At 41.1% G+C, this 15481-nt stretch overlaps 1 protein-coding gene across 1 annotated transcript; it reads left to right on the forward strand.

The window, feature by feature from the left end:
• The first annotated feature begins 7088 nt into the window (after positions 1–7088).
• On the forward strand, positions 7089–14998 carry c7h20orf96 (chromosome 7 C20orf96 homolog). Its single transcript, XM_071162303.1, has 10 exons — positions 7089–7173; positions 9024–9204; positions 9379–9515; positions 9952–10110; positions 11380–11479; positions 11827–11984; positions 12078–12179; positions 12525–12611; positions 12819–12937; positions 14710–14998. Exons 1-10 carry the CDS (start codon positions 7117–7119, stop codon positions 14768–14770), a joined length of 1161 nt encoding a protein of 386 aa, XP_071018404.1. The 5' UTR covers positions 7089–7116; the 3' UTR covers positions 14771–14998.
• Positions 14999–15481: the final 483 nt, after the last annotated feature.

Here is a 15481-nt window from a genome sequence, read left to right on the forward strand (position 1 = left end):
ATTCCAAATGTGTTATTTAATAGTGTTGATGTGTTCACTATTATTATACAATGTAGAAAATAGTAAAAATAAAGAAAACCCTTGAATGAATAGGTGTGTTCAAACTTTTGACTGATACTGAACAAAAATATAAATGCAACATACAACAATTTCAAAGACTTGACTGAGTTACAGTTCATATAAGGAAATCAGTCAATTGAAATAAATTCATTAGGCCCTAATCTATGGATTTCACATGACTGGGAATACAGTTATGCATCTGTTGGTCACAAAAAAGTAGTGGCGTGGATCAGAAAACCAGTCAGTATCTGATGTGATCACCATTTGCCTGATGCAGCGTGACAAATCTCCTTCACATAGAGTTGATCAGGCTATTGATTGTGGCCCGTGGAATGTTGTCCCACTCCGCTTCAATGGGTGTGCGCAGTTGCTGGAAATTGTCGGGAACTGGAACGCGCTGTCGTACACGTCCATCCAGAACATCCCAAACATGCTCAATGGGTGACATGTCTGGTGAGGATGCAGGCCATGGAAGAACTGGGACATTTTCAGCTTCCAATAATTGTGTACAGATCCTAGGGACATGGGGCTGTGCATTATCATGCTGAAACATTGTGATGGCGGTGGATGAATGGCACGACAATGGGCCTCAGGATCTCGTTACGGCATCTCTGCGCATTCAAATTGCCATCGATAAAATGCAATTGTGTTCGTTGTCCGTAGCTCATGCCTGCCCATACCATAACCCTACCACCACCATGGGGCACTCTGTTCACAATGGTAACATCAGTAAACTGCTCACCAACATGACGCCATTGCAACCGGGATTCATCCATAAAAAGCACACTTCAGCCATCGAAGGTGAGCATTTGCCGACAGACGTCGGCAAATGCGTTCTAGATGGTAGCAGGCCGAACAGGCCGTGGCTCAGGTCCTTGATGATCTTCTTGGCCTTCCTGTGACACTGGGTACTGTAGATGTCCTGGAGGGAAGGCACTGTGCCCCCAGTGATGCGTTGGGCTGACCTCACCACCCTCTGGAGAGCCCTGCGGTTGCGGGCGGTGCAATTGCCGTACTAGGCGGTGATACAACCCAACAGAATGCTGTCGATGGTGCATGAGGGTCTTAGGTGCCAAGCTAAATTTCTTCAGCCTCCTGAGGTTAAAGAGGCGCTGTTGCGCCCTCTTCACCACGCTGTCTATGTGGAAGGACCATTTCAGGTCCTCAGTGATGTGCACGCAGAGGAACTTGAATTTTTTCCCCCTTTCCACTTCGATGTGGATGAGGGTATGCTCTCTCTGCTGTCTCCTGTAGTCCACAATCACTTCCTCATTCACAATCAAGAGAGAGGTTATTTTACTTGCACCATTCTGCCAGGGCTCTCACCTCAGCCCTGTAGGCTGTCTCGTTGTTGTTGGTAATCAGGCCTACCATTGGTTGTGTCGTCAGCAAACTTAATGATGGAGTTGGAGACGTGCGTGGCTATGCAGTCATGGATGAACAGAGAGTACAAGAGGGAGCTGAGCATGCACCCTGTGGGTCCACCGTGTTGAGGATCAGCGTGGTAGAGCAGTGGTTGTTGCCTACCTTCATCAACTTGGGGTTGGCCTGTCAGGAAGTCTAGGATCCAGTTGCACAGGGCGTGGATCAGATCTAGGGCCCTGAGCTTGGAGGGAACTATGTGCAACTGAGTTTTTGACTGGACTTTACATGCTTATTCGATGCAAGCTACATGCTTTGTTATTGTGAACATCATGCATTTAGCTAGCTTGCTAATGTCGAGTAATAGTCGATCCGATGCCCCTGCCAATGTGAAAAATCATTGTAATGTAGCCTACAGCTGAATGAGCCAAAAACTTATGCAAGTGCAGTTTTGACCATACTATACAGGCTTGTTAACATGCCTGTTAGTATTTTATGGGTTTTCCATCTCAAATTGGTAGTTTTAGTATATTCACTTCTTGATCAGAGTCTTGATCGAAAAGCCATGAGCAAAGTAGTCTCACAGAAGCTCTACCATTACCGTAACGTTGTTTCAATATGGCTGTGACCACATCTCTCTCAACTTGTGTGAGGCGCTCGAAAAACGTATAATATTATGTTCTAAAGCATTTTCATAACATCACGTTCAACAAGATAACCTAACAATGACATGTAAAACAATGTTGTTGGTTGATTTGAGTGTTTTAGTTCCACTTAATATTGCACCACTTTTATTTTCTTGAGGAGGAATGTTAGTGGAGGCTTGACATAGTTCCTAATATGTATAGCTGGCCTTTAAATTGTATGATTCTAGAGCATTATTAGAGAAAAAACGAATACAGGGGGAAACACTCTCACTCACAATTTAGTATTATAATTTTAAGATTATAAGCATGACGTTTCATCCCACCAGGCCTTTATCAAGACCTTGAAAGGCTATGAGAAACAGTAGAACTTCACACTTTTCCACAACCACAGCTCTGCATTTGTTCATTAGATGAACAAACCTGCATGATGTCGACATGCTCTGCTACAAAGTGTTGACAAGCTCTGCTCTCATGCATGTCAACATAATGTATGACTACTGTAGAGCATTGCTAGGCTATTCCTGTCTCTGTTCAGAGTGATGAGATTGTAGATAAGAGATTCCTCCTTTAGGATAGCTAACTGAGTCCATGGTTATGTCCCAAATTGCATCCTATTCCCTACATGGTGTACTACTTCTGACCAGCGCCCATAGATTGGTGCACTATAACTAGTGCACTATTTGGGAATAGGGTACCATTTCCATTTGAGACACACATGTGGTGGCAGAATTTGCGATGAGCTGTTGTAACATCTCAAGGGATATGTTCTGTGTTGTGTTGCAACTTGTTTTGGGTTACCTCTATAATTTTCTCTCTCTCCTTGTCTCTCTCTCTCTCCTTATCTCTCTCTCTCTCGCTCTGTCTCTCTTTCTCTCTCTTTCTCTCTCTCAGACTACCTTTCCTGTGTGGGTATTTAAGCTCTTGGGGGTGGAGACCCTGATTGTGACCGATGCAGCAGGCTCACTGGCAGACAGCTACCAGGTTGGGGACATGATCATCAAAGATCACATCAACTTCCCTGGCCTGGCTGGGCTCCATCCCCTCAATGGACCCAATGATGACAAGTGAGTGAGATCTTCTAGTCTAGGTCAGTGGTTCCCACTTTATAATGGGTCCTACTAACTAATTACCACAAACAACCTTAAACCTTGTTCACTTCCAGATACAGTGCCTTGCGAAAGTATTCGGCCCCCTTGAACTTTGCGACCTTTTGCCACAATGAGGCTTCAAACATAAAGATATAAAACTGTATTTTTTTGTGAAGAATCAACAACAAGTGGGACACAATCATGAAGTGGAACGACATTTATTGGATATTTCAAACTTTTTTTTAAATCAAAAACTGAAAAATTGGGCGTGCAAAATTATTCAGCCCCTTTACTTTCAGTGCAGCAAGCTCTCTCCAGAAGTTCAGTGAGGATCTCTGAATGATCCAATGTTGACCTAAATGACTAATGATGATAAATACAATCCACCTGTGTGTAATCAAGTCTCCGTATAAATGCACCTGCACTGTGATAGTCTCAGAGGTCCGTTAAAAGCGCAGAGAGCATCATGAAGAACAAGGAACACACCAGGCAGGTCCGAGACACTGTTGTGAAGAAGTTTAAAGCCGTATTTGGATACAAAAAGATTTCCCAAGCTTTAAACATCCCAAGGAGCACTGTGCAAGCAATAATATTGAAATGGAAGGAATATCAGACCACTGCAAATCTACCAAGACCTGGCCGTCCCTCTAAACTTTCAGTTCATACAAGGAGAAGACTGATCAGAGATGCAGCCAAGAGGCCCATGATCACTCTGGATGAACTGCAGAGATCTACAGCTGAGGTGGGAGACTCTGTCCATAGGACAACAATCAGTCGTATATTGCACAAATCTGGCCTTTATGGAAGAGTGGCAAGAAGAAAGCCATTTCTTAAAGATATCCATAAAAAGTGTTGTTTAAAGTTTGCCACAAGCCACCTGGGAGACACACCAAACATGTGGAAGAAGGTGCTCTGGTCAGATGAAACCAAAATTGAACTTTTTGGCAACAATGCAAAACGTTATGTTTGGCGTAAAAGCAACACAGCTGAACACACCATCCCCACTGTCAAACATGGTGGTGGCAGCATCATGGTTTGGGCCTGCTTTTCTTCAGCAGGGACAGGGAAGATGGTTAAAATTGATGGGAAGATGGATGGAGCCAAATACAGGACCATTCTGGAAGAAAACCTGATGGAGTCTGCAAAAGACCTGAGACTGGGACGGAGATTTGTCTTCCTACAAGACAATGATCCAAAACATAAAGCAAAATCGACAATGGAATGGTTCAAAAATAAACATATCCAGGTGTTAGAATGGCCAAGTCAAAGTCCAGACCTGAATCCAATCGAGAATCTGTGGAAAGAACTGAAAACTGCTGTTCACAAATGCTCTCCATCCAACCTCACTGAGCTCGAGCTGTTTTGCAAGGAGGAATGGGAAAAATTTCTCTCTCGATGTGCAAAACTGATAGAGACATACCCCAAGCGACTTACAGCTGTAATCACAGCAAAAGGTGGCGCTACAAAGGATTAACTTAAGGGGGCTGAATAATTTTGCACGCCCAATTTTTCAGTTTTTGATTTGTTAAAAAAGTTTGAAATATCCAATAAATGTCGTTCCACTTCATGATTGTGTCCCACTTGTTGTTGATTCTTTACAAAAAAATACAGTTTTATATCTTTATGTTTGAAGCCTGAAATGTGGCAAAAGGTCGCAAAGTTCAAGGGGGCCGAATACTTTCGCAAGGCACTGTAGATTATAGGTTCTAGCATGTTCCCAGATCTGTTTTTGTTCTCTTGCTAACAGTGCTAGATAGATTTGTCTATTTAAGTGGTTGGTGATTGTTGCCATGATAAGATATAATTTTATAAGATATAATTTTTGTGCATTAGACTTTTATTACTTCATAAACATGAAGGTCCCCACTTTAATACATTCTAGTATGTAGTAGTAGGTGTTTTTTATCTTCTCTCCTCTCCTCTTCTCCTCATAGGAATGAGCACAGCACCAGAGGTGGTGGTAGCCACACAATGTGGCATGAGGGTGTTTGACGACACTGAGTCAGTCAACCACGAAGCTGTTCTGGAGGTCAGCAAACTGCTCTCGCAAATGCTGCAGATGCTGGTCACCGAGCTGGTCAGCCGGATGGACATCAACAACAACGTGGTCTGAACTGAAGAGAGCAAGACGAGATGAGACACTGAAACCTGTCGACTTGTCAAGATGAAAACATTAAACAGACCAATGTTACGTCTGAAATGGCACAGTATTCCCAATTCAGTGCACTACTTTTGACCAGAGCCCATGGCACCCAATTTCCTATAAGTAGTACACTATAGGGTGACATTTCAGATGCACAACAAGAATCTCAAGAGGATTTGTCAAAAATCTTGCAGCTACTGGCCTATTATGCAAACATGGTGCCTAGGTCATTGTCTTGAATATTGTTTGGGTTAAATCAACAATAATCTCATCTGTTCAGTCTGTGAATATTGTACAAAATTGTGTAACTTTATACTGTCACTTGTATTTTGTGATATCACAACTGATGTTTATCTGTTGTATATTTTTTATTTGTTCTGTAAACAGGTTCGCTCAAATGGACAACTTTTACAACCTGTTATTTTTCAGCTGTATTAACTCATCTTTCTATCCACAATTGTGTTCTAATACTTGTTCACAGATAATTAGATCAAACATATAAAAGTGGAAGATTATAATGCAGCTCTATGTATGAGGAAACATGATGTATTACAAATCAATGTCACATATTCCAGCAGTAGCATGCCAGCAGCATACTACCCTGCATTCCACTGCTGGCTTGCTTCTGAAGCTAAGCAGGGTTGGTCCTGGTCAGTCCCTGGATGGGAGACCAGATGCTGCTGGAAGTGGTGTTGGAGGACCAGTAGGAGGCACTCTTTCCCCTGGTATAAAACTATCCCAATGCCCCAGGGCAGTGATTGGGGACACTGCTGTCTTTTGGATGGGATGTTAAACGGTTGTCCTGACTCTCTGAGGTCATTAAAGATCCCATGCCACACATTTTAAGAGTAGGGGTGTTAACCCCGGTGTCCTGGCTAAATTCCCAATCTGGCCCTCAAACCATCACGGTCACCTAATAATCCCCAGGTTTACAATTGGCTCATTCCTCCCCCTCCTCTCCCCTGTAACTATTCCCCAGGTCGTTGCTGCAAATGAGAACGTGTTCTCAGTCAATTTACCTGGTAAAATAAAGGATAAATAAAATATTCAGATAATTTTATAGATTAATATAATTGTGCACATTTATATTTAAGATATTGCTTAGTGGTGCTTTTAATTCATGTAAAATACAATCTGTATTTTAATTGTATTGTTACTGAACTTTTGTCGGATATTGAGTACGGATTGCACCGACATTCTGCGATGCTTTATCACATTAAAAAACCTATTATAAAAGAATTGTGTTATCTCATTCCAGAGAAGTGCAAATCGCTGTGTCACACCAACTTGCTAAATGTGTATTTACTATTTTTGTTTCAAAATAAATGGTTGAACTAGAATGTAGACTAAATGCAAGCTACAAAGGAATACAGGCAAAATATTGCCTGCTACGTATTGTAACGACCCTGGGTTTATAAACCCGGAAATCGAGCATGCTTTTGCGGCACAGTCGATAGCGCGCCGGACCTCAGGCTCGAAGGTCGAGGGCTCGAGACCTGCTCCCTGCTGTTTCATTACAGTCTGTTTATCTCTCGGATCCGCGCTCAGTGTAGCCTTTTTGGTTACCCAAATTCGAATCCAGAATGCTTCGTCCATGTTCCAGTAGGTGGCGGTCTTTTTCGTCGTCGATGTGGTTGCTATGACGAAGAGAAGTGTTACAGAACATTCCGGAGTAACTTTTATGTTATGCAGCTAGACTACAGATATATTTGCAAGGTTGCAAGTCGTATTTATATTTCAAAAGTTAGAATGACTTATTATGCTCCAAGTTCAGCTTTGGAATCAATGTATTACGACGTATTGATGTAAAAACATAATGAATGTACTGCCAAACCATCTTGTCAAGTCACTGAAGGAAGATTTCAAGAAATTGGTAAGTTCATTGTCATGATGATGAGCACACACACATTATATGTATATAATGTATACATACATACATACATACATACATACATACATACATACAGTGCCTTGCGAAAGTATTCGGCCCCCTTGAACTTTGCAACCTTTTGCCACATTTCAGGCTTCAAACATAAAGATATAAAACTGTATTTTTTTGTGAAGAATCAACAACAAGTGGGACACAATCATGAAGTGGAACGACATTTATTGGATATTTCAAACTTTTTTAACAAATCAAAAACTGAAAAATTGGGCGTGCAAAATTATTCAGCCCCTTTACTTTCAGTGCAGCAAACTCTCTCCAGAAGTTCAGTGGGGATCTCTGAATGATCCAATGTTGACCTAAATGACTAATGATGATAAATACAATCCACCTGTGTGTAATCAAGTCTCCGTATAAATGCACCTGCACTGTGATAGTCTCAGAGGTCCGTTAAAAGCGCAGAGAGCATCATGAAGAACAAGGAACACACCAGGCAGGTCCGAGATACTGTTGTGAAGAAGTTTAAAGCCGGATTTGGATACAAAAAGATTTCCCAAGCTTTAAACATCCCAAGGAGCACTGTGCAAGCGATAATATTGAAATGGAAGGAGTATCAGACCACTGCAAATCTACCAAGACCTGGTAGACCTGGCCGTCCCTCTAAACTTTCAGCTCATACAAGGAGAAGACTGATCAGAGATGCAGCCAAGAGGCCCATGATCACTCTGGATGAACTGCAGAGATCTACAGCTGAGGTGGGAGACTCTGTCCATAGGACAACAATCAGTCGTATATTGCACAAATCTGGCCTTTATGGAAGAGTGGCAAGAAGAAAGCCATTTCTTAAAGATATCCATAAAAAGTGTTGTTTAAAGTTTGCCACAAGCCACCTGGGAGACACACCAAACATGTGGAAGAAGGTGCTCTGGTCAGATGAAACCAAAATTGAACTTTTTGGCAACAATGCAAAACGTTATGTTTGGCGTAAAAGCAACACAGCTGAACACAACATCCCCACTGTCAAACATGGTGGTGGCAGCATCATGGTTTGGGCCTGCTTTTCTTCAGCAGGGACAGGGAAGATGGTTAAAATTGATGGGAAGATGGATGGAGCCAAATACAGGACCATTCTGGAAGAAAACCTGATGGAGTCTGCAAAAGACCTGAGACTGGGACGGAGATTTGTCTTCCAACAAGACAATGATCCAAAACATAAAGCAAAATCTACAATGGAATGGTTCAAAAATAAACATATACAGGTGTTAGAATGGCCAAGTCAAAGTCCAGAACTGAATCCAATCGAGAATCTGTGGAAAGAACTGAAAACTGCTGTTCACAAATGCTCTCCATTCAACCTCACTGAGCTCGAGCTGTTTTGCAAGGAGGAATGGGAAAAAATTTCAGTCTCTCGATGTGCATAACTGATAGAGACATACCCCAAGCGACTTACAGCTGTAATCGCAGCAAAAGGTGGCGCTACAAAGTATTAACTTAGGGGGGCTGAATAATTTTGCACGCCCAATTTTTCAGTTTTTGATTTGTTAAAAAAGTTTGAAATATCCCATAAATGTCGTTCCACTTCATGATTGTGTCCCACTTGTTGTTGATTCTTCACAAAAAAATACAGTTATATATCTTTATGTTTGAAGCCTGAAATGTGGCAAAAGGTCGCAAAGTTCAAGGGGGCCGAATACTTTCGCAAGGCACTGTACATACATACATACATACAAGATAGAGACAGAACCATAGATAGACAGACAGAGAGGCAGACAGACAGACATAAGTCACACATACACACACACACACACACACAATACAAAGTAGTAATATCTGTTTAGGATTACAGCAAGTGGGAGAGATGCAACAGGAGCAAGACAGAGCCCCCTCCCTGGGTGATTCTGCCCCCACTGCACAACAAGACTACTGGCTCACCAAGCGAGCGTTCTCCAGCGACATGGAGAGAGGAGAGTGGGACCTCCTCTGCCACCCATAACTTTTTTCCAACAACCGACAAGCCAGGTAAACTATGAACTCATCTTTGAATGTAAAATATGTTAAATTGAGGAGATTAGGTTGACATGCTGGAATGAAAAGATTCACTGAATGAAAATCCAGCTTCATATGATGCAGAAGGCATAAATTGTCAATGGGAAATTAACTAAAATGGTTGACTTCATGTTTTGCCTTTGACAGGGAAGTCTCACCCCAACACTGGCCATGAAGAGTCCACTGCGTCATCTATGGGACGACTCTCTCGACGGAGGAGGAACGAAAGAGTGAAGCTGGACCCCATAACTTTGAAGAAACAAGAAAATATCAAAACACTGAATGTATTTATAGGCTATATCACAAGACATTAAATAAGTGATCAGTAAAATCCTCAGCTACTGAATAGTAGACGTTCCTGTCATCATGTTGAGTCGATAGCCACAGTCAACCACTAGAGGGAGTAATACGCCATAAGAAATAATCCATGGCAGTAATAGATTTAGACCAGCTGTATCAAAATTATTACATGGACGGCATAGTTTCTGCTAGTTTTTATTATTTCCTTTTAATTTGTGTCCAATTAAGACAACCAGGTGAGGGGAGTTCCTAACTAATTAGTGACCTTAATTGATCAATCAAGTACAAGGGAGGTGTGATTTAGAGACACGTTATAAAGTGTGCACCAGACCACAAGATCTACACTTAAAACATAATACTGCATAAATAGGAAAGGTATTTAATTTGACATGTAAATAAACAAATAACAACCACTTTCAGTTGCTGATTATGTCGAGGAAGAAGGCCCTAGTGGAGCTGGAGAAGCACTGTGCATTGCTGCAGGAGAGCAACGTCCGTATGGCCGGGGAGATAGACAGCACAGACAGACAGTCAGTGTCCAGTGCCAGGGAATTCCTCATCCGGCATGACAAATTAGGGGTGAGTACATAGAATCTATGTCATTCTATTCCTCTATATCTGCTCTATTGACGACAGGACACACTTGTGTCCTAGTACTCACGCAAATAGATTGGGCAAGCATCTCACTGTCTATTCTACTGCACTCGTATGTAACTGTATTCTCTAGATATGATAGAACTACAGAAGTACCAAGTATACTGTAGATATGATAGAAGAACAGTTTTCGTCCTAGCACTACACAGCTGATTCAAATAACCAACTCATCATCAAGCTTTGATTATTTGAAACAGCTGTGTAGTACTAGGGCAAAAAACAAAATGTGCACACTTTGGGGTCCCCAAGGCTGAGTTTTGGAAACGCTTAGTTAGGCTATAGATCACCATCAGCTGTAACAGTCAGTTAGACTATAGATCACCATCAGCTGTAACAGTCAGTTAGACTATAGATCACCATCAGCTGTAACGGTCAGTTAGACTATAGATCACCATCAGCTATAACGGTCAGTTAGACTATAGATCACCATCAGCTGTAACAGTCAGTTAGTCTATAGATCACCATCAGCTGTAACAGTCAGTTAGACTATAGATCACCATCAGCTGTAACAGTCAGTTAGACTATAGATCACCATCAGCTGTAACGGTCAGTTAGACTATAGATCACCATCAGCTATAACGGTCAGTTAGACTATAGATCACCATCAGCTGTAACAGTCAGTTAGACTATAGATCACCATCAGCTGTAACGGTCAGTACAGTGGGGAGAACAAGTATTTGATACACTGCCGATTTTACAACGCATGTAGAGGTCTGTAATTTTTATCATAGGTACACTTCAACTGTGAGAGATGGAATCTAAAACAAAAATCCAGAAAATCACATTGTATGATTTTTAAGTAATTAATTTGCATTTTATTGCATGACATAAGTATTTGATATATCAGAAAAGCAGAACTTAATATTTGGTACAGAAACCGTTTGCAATTACAGATATCATACGTTTCCTGTAGTTCTTGACCAGGTTTGCACACACTGCAGCAGGGATTTTGGCCCACTCCTCCATACATACCTTCTCCAGATCCTTCAGGTTTCGGGGCTGTCGCTGGGCAATACGGACTTTCAGCTCCCTCCAAAGATGTTCTATTGGGTTCAGGTCTGGAGACTGGCTAGGCCACTCCATGACGTAGGAAAACCTGCAAAATCGGCAGTGTATCAAATACTTGTTCTCCCCACTGTAGAAGCATATTATTGGTACCCTGAATAAATAAAGTCTACCCTGTTTCTCTGTAAGAGTTCTATAGCTGCATTCAACAGCTGGAGCCACAGTCAGATGGAGCAGGCCAAGACAGAGCTCCAGGAGGCTGAGACTGCTGCAAAGAACAAACTTTCGGGTAAGTGGTGATATTATAAATAATGTAAAATGCAGAGGCAACAAAGTTCAGTTTTTATTAATTGAGATGCCTTTGGCAGAGTGAGAATTATACATCATAAGCAAATATAGTAGTACAGTAAGTCAAGTGTGCTTGTCACTTATGAATACTATTTTGTTTTACAGTAAATGTGCCTGTGAATGTCGATATTAAATATTATTGTTGTGTGTGTGTGTGTGCATGTGTGACTGAATCTGGTCGATTGGTGTTTGGGAACTCAAAAGGGAAGACATGTTTGCATGCAGGGCCGTTCCCTCATTTATGATTGAAGTGTCTGTGGGTAAGCCCTTGGTGTGTTACCTTGCCAGGTCTCCATGAGCAGCTGAGGGGGGTGAAGGCAGAGCTGGTGAACGCCCAGGCGGAGCTCCACACCCTGAAGACCTACAAGGATAAAGAGTACCCCGTCAAGGCCCTGCACATTGCAGAGATAAAGAGAGAGATTGAGAAACTCAAAGAGACACAGCAGGTCAACAGGTCTCTCTCAATGGCAACTTCCTCCAATAGAACGCAATAGGCTGTAGTCTCATATGTTATGTGTTGTTCATTCCTGTGGTTCCAGGATGAGAATGAGGACGTGAACTTGCTGTGCCAGACAGAGATAGTGTACCTGGAGAGACGATCCCAACACGAAGAGCAGGAAGTCCTCTCTGTCATAGCTAAGGTAGGATAGGATTTACTTCATTGTTCCTCAGGGAAAATTGGACACACAGCACTGCTGTATACAAAAATAAAAATAAACATCTATTATCACACACTCGACACAAACATAATACATAGGATACAAAGGTCTATAGTTCTTTGTGGATGAATGATTCTCACTTGCCGCTAAAATGTTTTATACAAACATTCAGTAAGTATCAGCACAGGTCTATTTCTGAAGCGTATCTGGATTATTGGTGAAAATAACAGTGGAGGTTTTTTGTAATGAGCTAAAGTCAAACTTTATTGGAAGGGGTAGATGTTGACACCATTTCTCATGGCTTTACTCCTTTCTCTCTGTTTTCAGCAAAATGTTTCATATATTCCCTGTGTCGTCAAACTGATGGCCGCACATAATCAGACGATAAAAAAAGAAATTGGAATCCACAAAAAGGTTTGGTTAATAATTACGAAAAGTTCTACCAATTTGATACTTCAACTAGTCATAATGGACTCAGACTCACTCTAACTCCATACAGGTCATCATGTGAAAATAACCCAATTTTTATTTTTACCATGGCATTATCGGAAAATGACTGTAATTGAAAAGGTATTTTTTTCCTCCTTTCTGTGTCACTCACTCATGCTTTCAACATTTCAGGAAATTGCGGAGCTGGAAGATAAGAACAGAGAGCTGATCAAGAGTGTCCAGGAACTGCAAATATCACGGACCAACATCAGGAAAGACATCTTTCAAGACGTTTTCCCCAAATCAGATAAGTATGTCAAGGTGATGGAAGGCACTTTACTGTACACTGCTGCTCTTAATAGGTTGTGTGATATCACCAATCCATGCCATGAGGGTGGGCACTTTAGACAATCTGGCTTTGGAAAAGGTTCTTGAGGGGGACTTTAAAACACCCATTAACCTTTCTTGAAGACACATTGTCTAAAGTGCATCTCTAAAACTAAAACAATTACTAATGATAATTTACTTGCCTTCTTTTCTTTAAGAAACTATTACCAAAGAGTAGTACATTGACAACTCTAGGCAAAGAGTAGTACATTGACAACTCTAGGCAAAGAGTAGTACATTGACAACTCTAGGCAAAGAGTAGTACATTGACAACTCTAGGTAAAGAGTAGTACATTGACAACTCTAGGTAAAGAGTAGTACATTGACAACTCTAGGTAAAGAGTAGTACATTGACAACTCTAGGCAAAGAGTAGTACATTGACAACTCTAGGCAAAGAGTAGTACATTGACAACTCTAGGCAAAGAGTAGTTCATTGACAACTCTAGGCAAAGAGTTTGACAATGTCATAATACCAACCATATACTGTCGATACCCACTGAACTGTTGGCTTGTTTATCTATCTGACATCTTATCAGTGTCACAAAACCATCTAGACAGAACTAATAGACATGTGACAGGAATTTAACCTCTTCCTTGTTCCATCAAAATCGATGTCTTGGAAAGAGTAATGGGGTATCACCATCTAATATTACCCAGGGTTGAAAACAGACTTGTAGCGCCATCTTAAATTTAAATGAAGAAGCACAGCAGAGCGGAGTGAATCCCAGCCTGACATTAAAGGTTAATAAGGTGCTCAAATTTCCCCCCAGCCTGTTCCAAAGCAAGATGACACTCCACGCTGTAGACCATGAAAATCCCTCATACCTACAACTCATCAAATATTCAACTATAAAATGTTCCCCTCTGGGGAATACGCTAATTTCACGTGACATTTTATATAAGGGAGATTTAATGTTGAATTAGGGTATTGCCGAAATTACAATGTTTTTGGAAAACCTCCTGAATCTCACTTAGCAATGACAACTTTTTAGCACTGACGTGTTTTTAAGCCTAAGATAGGTTTACTATAAATATGAAGTTGAACTGTAAATGCAGATGTTCTAATTGGAAGTAGCTTTATTGCCTCCGTCTGATTTAAACTCATCATTTTCCAGGCTGGTAAATAGTGAGTCCACACAGATACAACTGATTTCTCTCACTCTAGTCACTTTTGAGGAGAAAGTATGTTTATTTAAACGTACCTGTTTTTTTCCCTTCTTCTGTGATATGATACAGTCTTCCAAAGGAGAAACGGCTGCCAGCTTGTTTATTCTGTATTTCAGAATTACTTATGGCAATGGGAGATGCTACTTTCCAATTTGTTCTCATTCAGATAGGTCATTTTTAGGATGGAAAATGTAGGTCTTAAACATCAGAATTGAAGTGGCCTACAGTACATCTGTCACAGGATGTCAATTGGGGAACACACTTGATGTGCATGTACTGTATCATTTTGTGTGCAATGTTTATTGTTTATTTGTTCATTAGGATTGTAGGTATCCATCAAGAATAGCGCATACTTAATCATCACTTCATTTCTGAAGGGTACTTTGTAATGGCACCAAAATACTTTCATCCTTATGGCATTAAGCCTTCACAAGCAATTAACATTTCCAAATGTATACTAAGTATGTACATAAGGAAAAGGTGTTCAGTGTGCATTAAGGTTCTAAATGTGTGTCGTGTTCATTCCAGATGCACCCCGGATATGGAGGTGACCTTAAACATCCCTCGTGAGGAGTGGCTCCCCATTTAGATGTGTGACAGACTAGGAGAGGCACGACTTGTGTGTCGCTCGGCTGCATTTAAACCTGCTGGGCTCTTCTTGGCACAACCCCAGAATTTCTGTTATACTGAGTGCCCATCTTCTCCTACTACAGTGCCCAATCTTCTTAAACCAAGTTCTACATTGTAATACCAGTCAACTGGGGCCAATAAACATTGTGAACATTTCTAATAAATACCTCCATGGTTCAATTTCAAATCCTTTGCATATTCTTTCTTCTCTTTTTTTGTGCAGTGGAATCATATGCAATTATATCAAAACCTCTCCAATGAGCATATACTATGTTTATTGGTGTGATTTCATTCAGCTATAATTGATAGTCTATAATTGCCAGTTGAATGTAATTTACTGCCCATTATCACATTCTTCAATGTGCCGGTCCACAGAAAATCCTGTTTAATATTTAGAATATGTTCTGTTGTTTGCTTTTTTTCTCCACAGTAAGTGCCCCAGTGAGAGTAACCACTTCAAACCCTCCCTTTCTTTACAAATCTCCTCAGACCCTGTAACTGTAGTTTTGGGAAGTCTCTGACTGCAATTTACTTAAGTGTGGGAAAGAAGCTGGCTTTCGGTGCAAGGCCTTCATCTGGCCATCTTACGGCCGACTGGTTTGATTACTTATTTTTTTCAGTTGGAAAACATTCAGCCAAGCCTCAGAAAATACAACTTCCTGGGAAGGAG

This window comes from Oncorhynchus clarkii, chromosome 7, assembly GCF_045791955.1.
Source record: "Oncorhynchus clarkii lewisi isolate Uvic-CL-2024 chromosome 7, UVic_Ocla_1.0, whole genome shotgun sequence".
In the NCBI taxonomy this organism is placed as follows: domain Eukaryota; kingdom Metazoa; phylum Chordata; class Actinopteri; order Salmoniformes; family Salmonidae; genus Oncorhynchus; species Oncorhynchus clarkii.

Excerpts from the sequence above, each read along its gene's own strand:
- c7h20orf96 (XM_071162303.1), top strand. The coding sequence starts at position 7,117 with ATGAATGTACTGCCAAACCATCTTGTCAAGTCACTGAAGGAAGATTTC. Across the intron at positions 9,516-9,951 it reads AAAATATCAAAACACTGAAT|TTGCTGATTATGTCGAGGAA; the intron begins GTATTTATAGGC and ends AACCACTTTCAG. Across the intron at positions 11,480-11,826 it reads TGCAAAGAACAAACTTTCGG|GTCTCCATGAGCAGCTGAGG; the intron begins GTAAGTGGTGAT and ends TTACCTTGCCAG.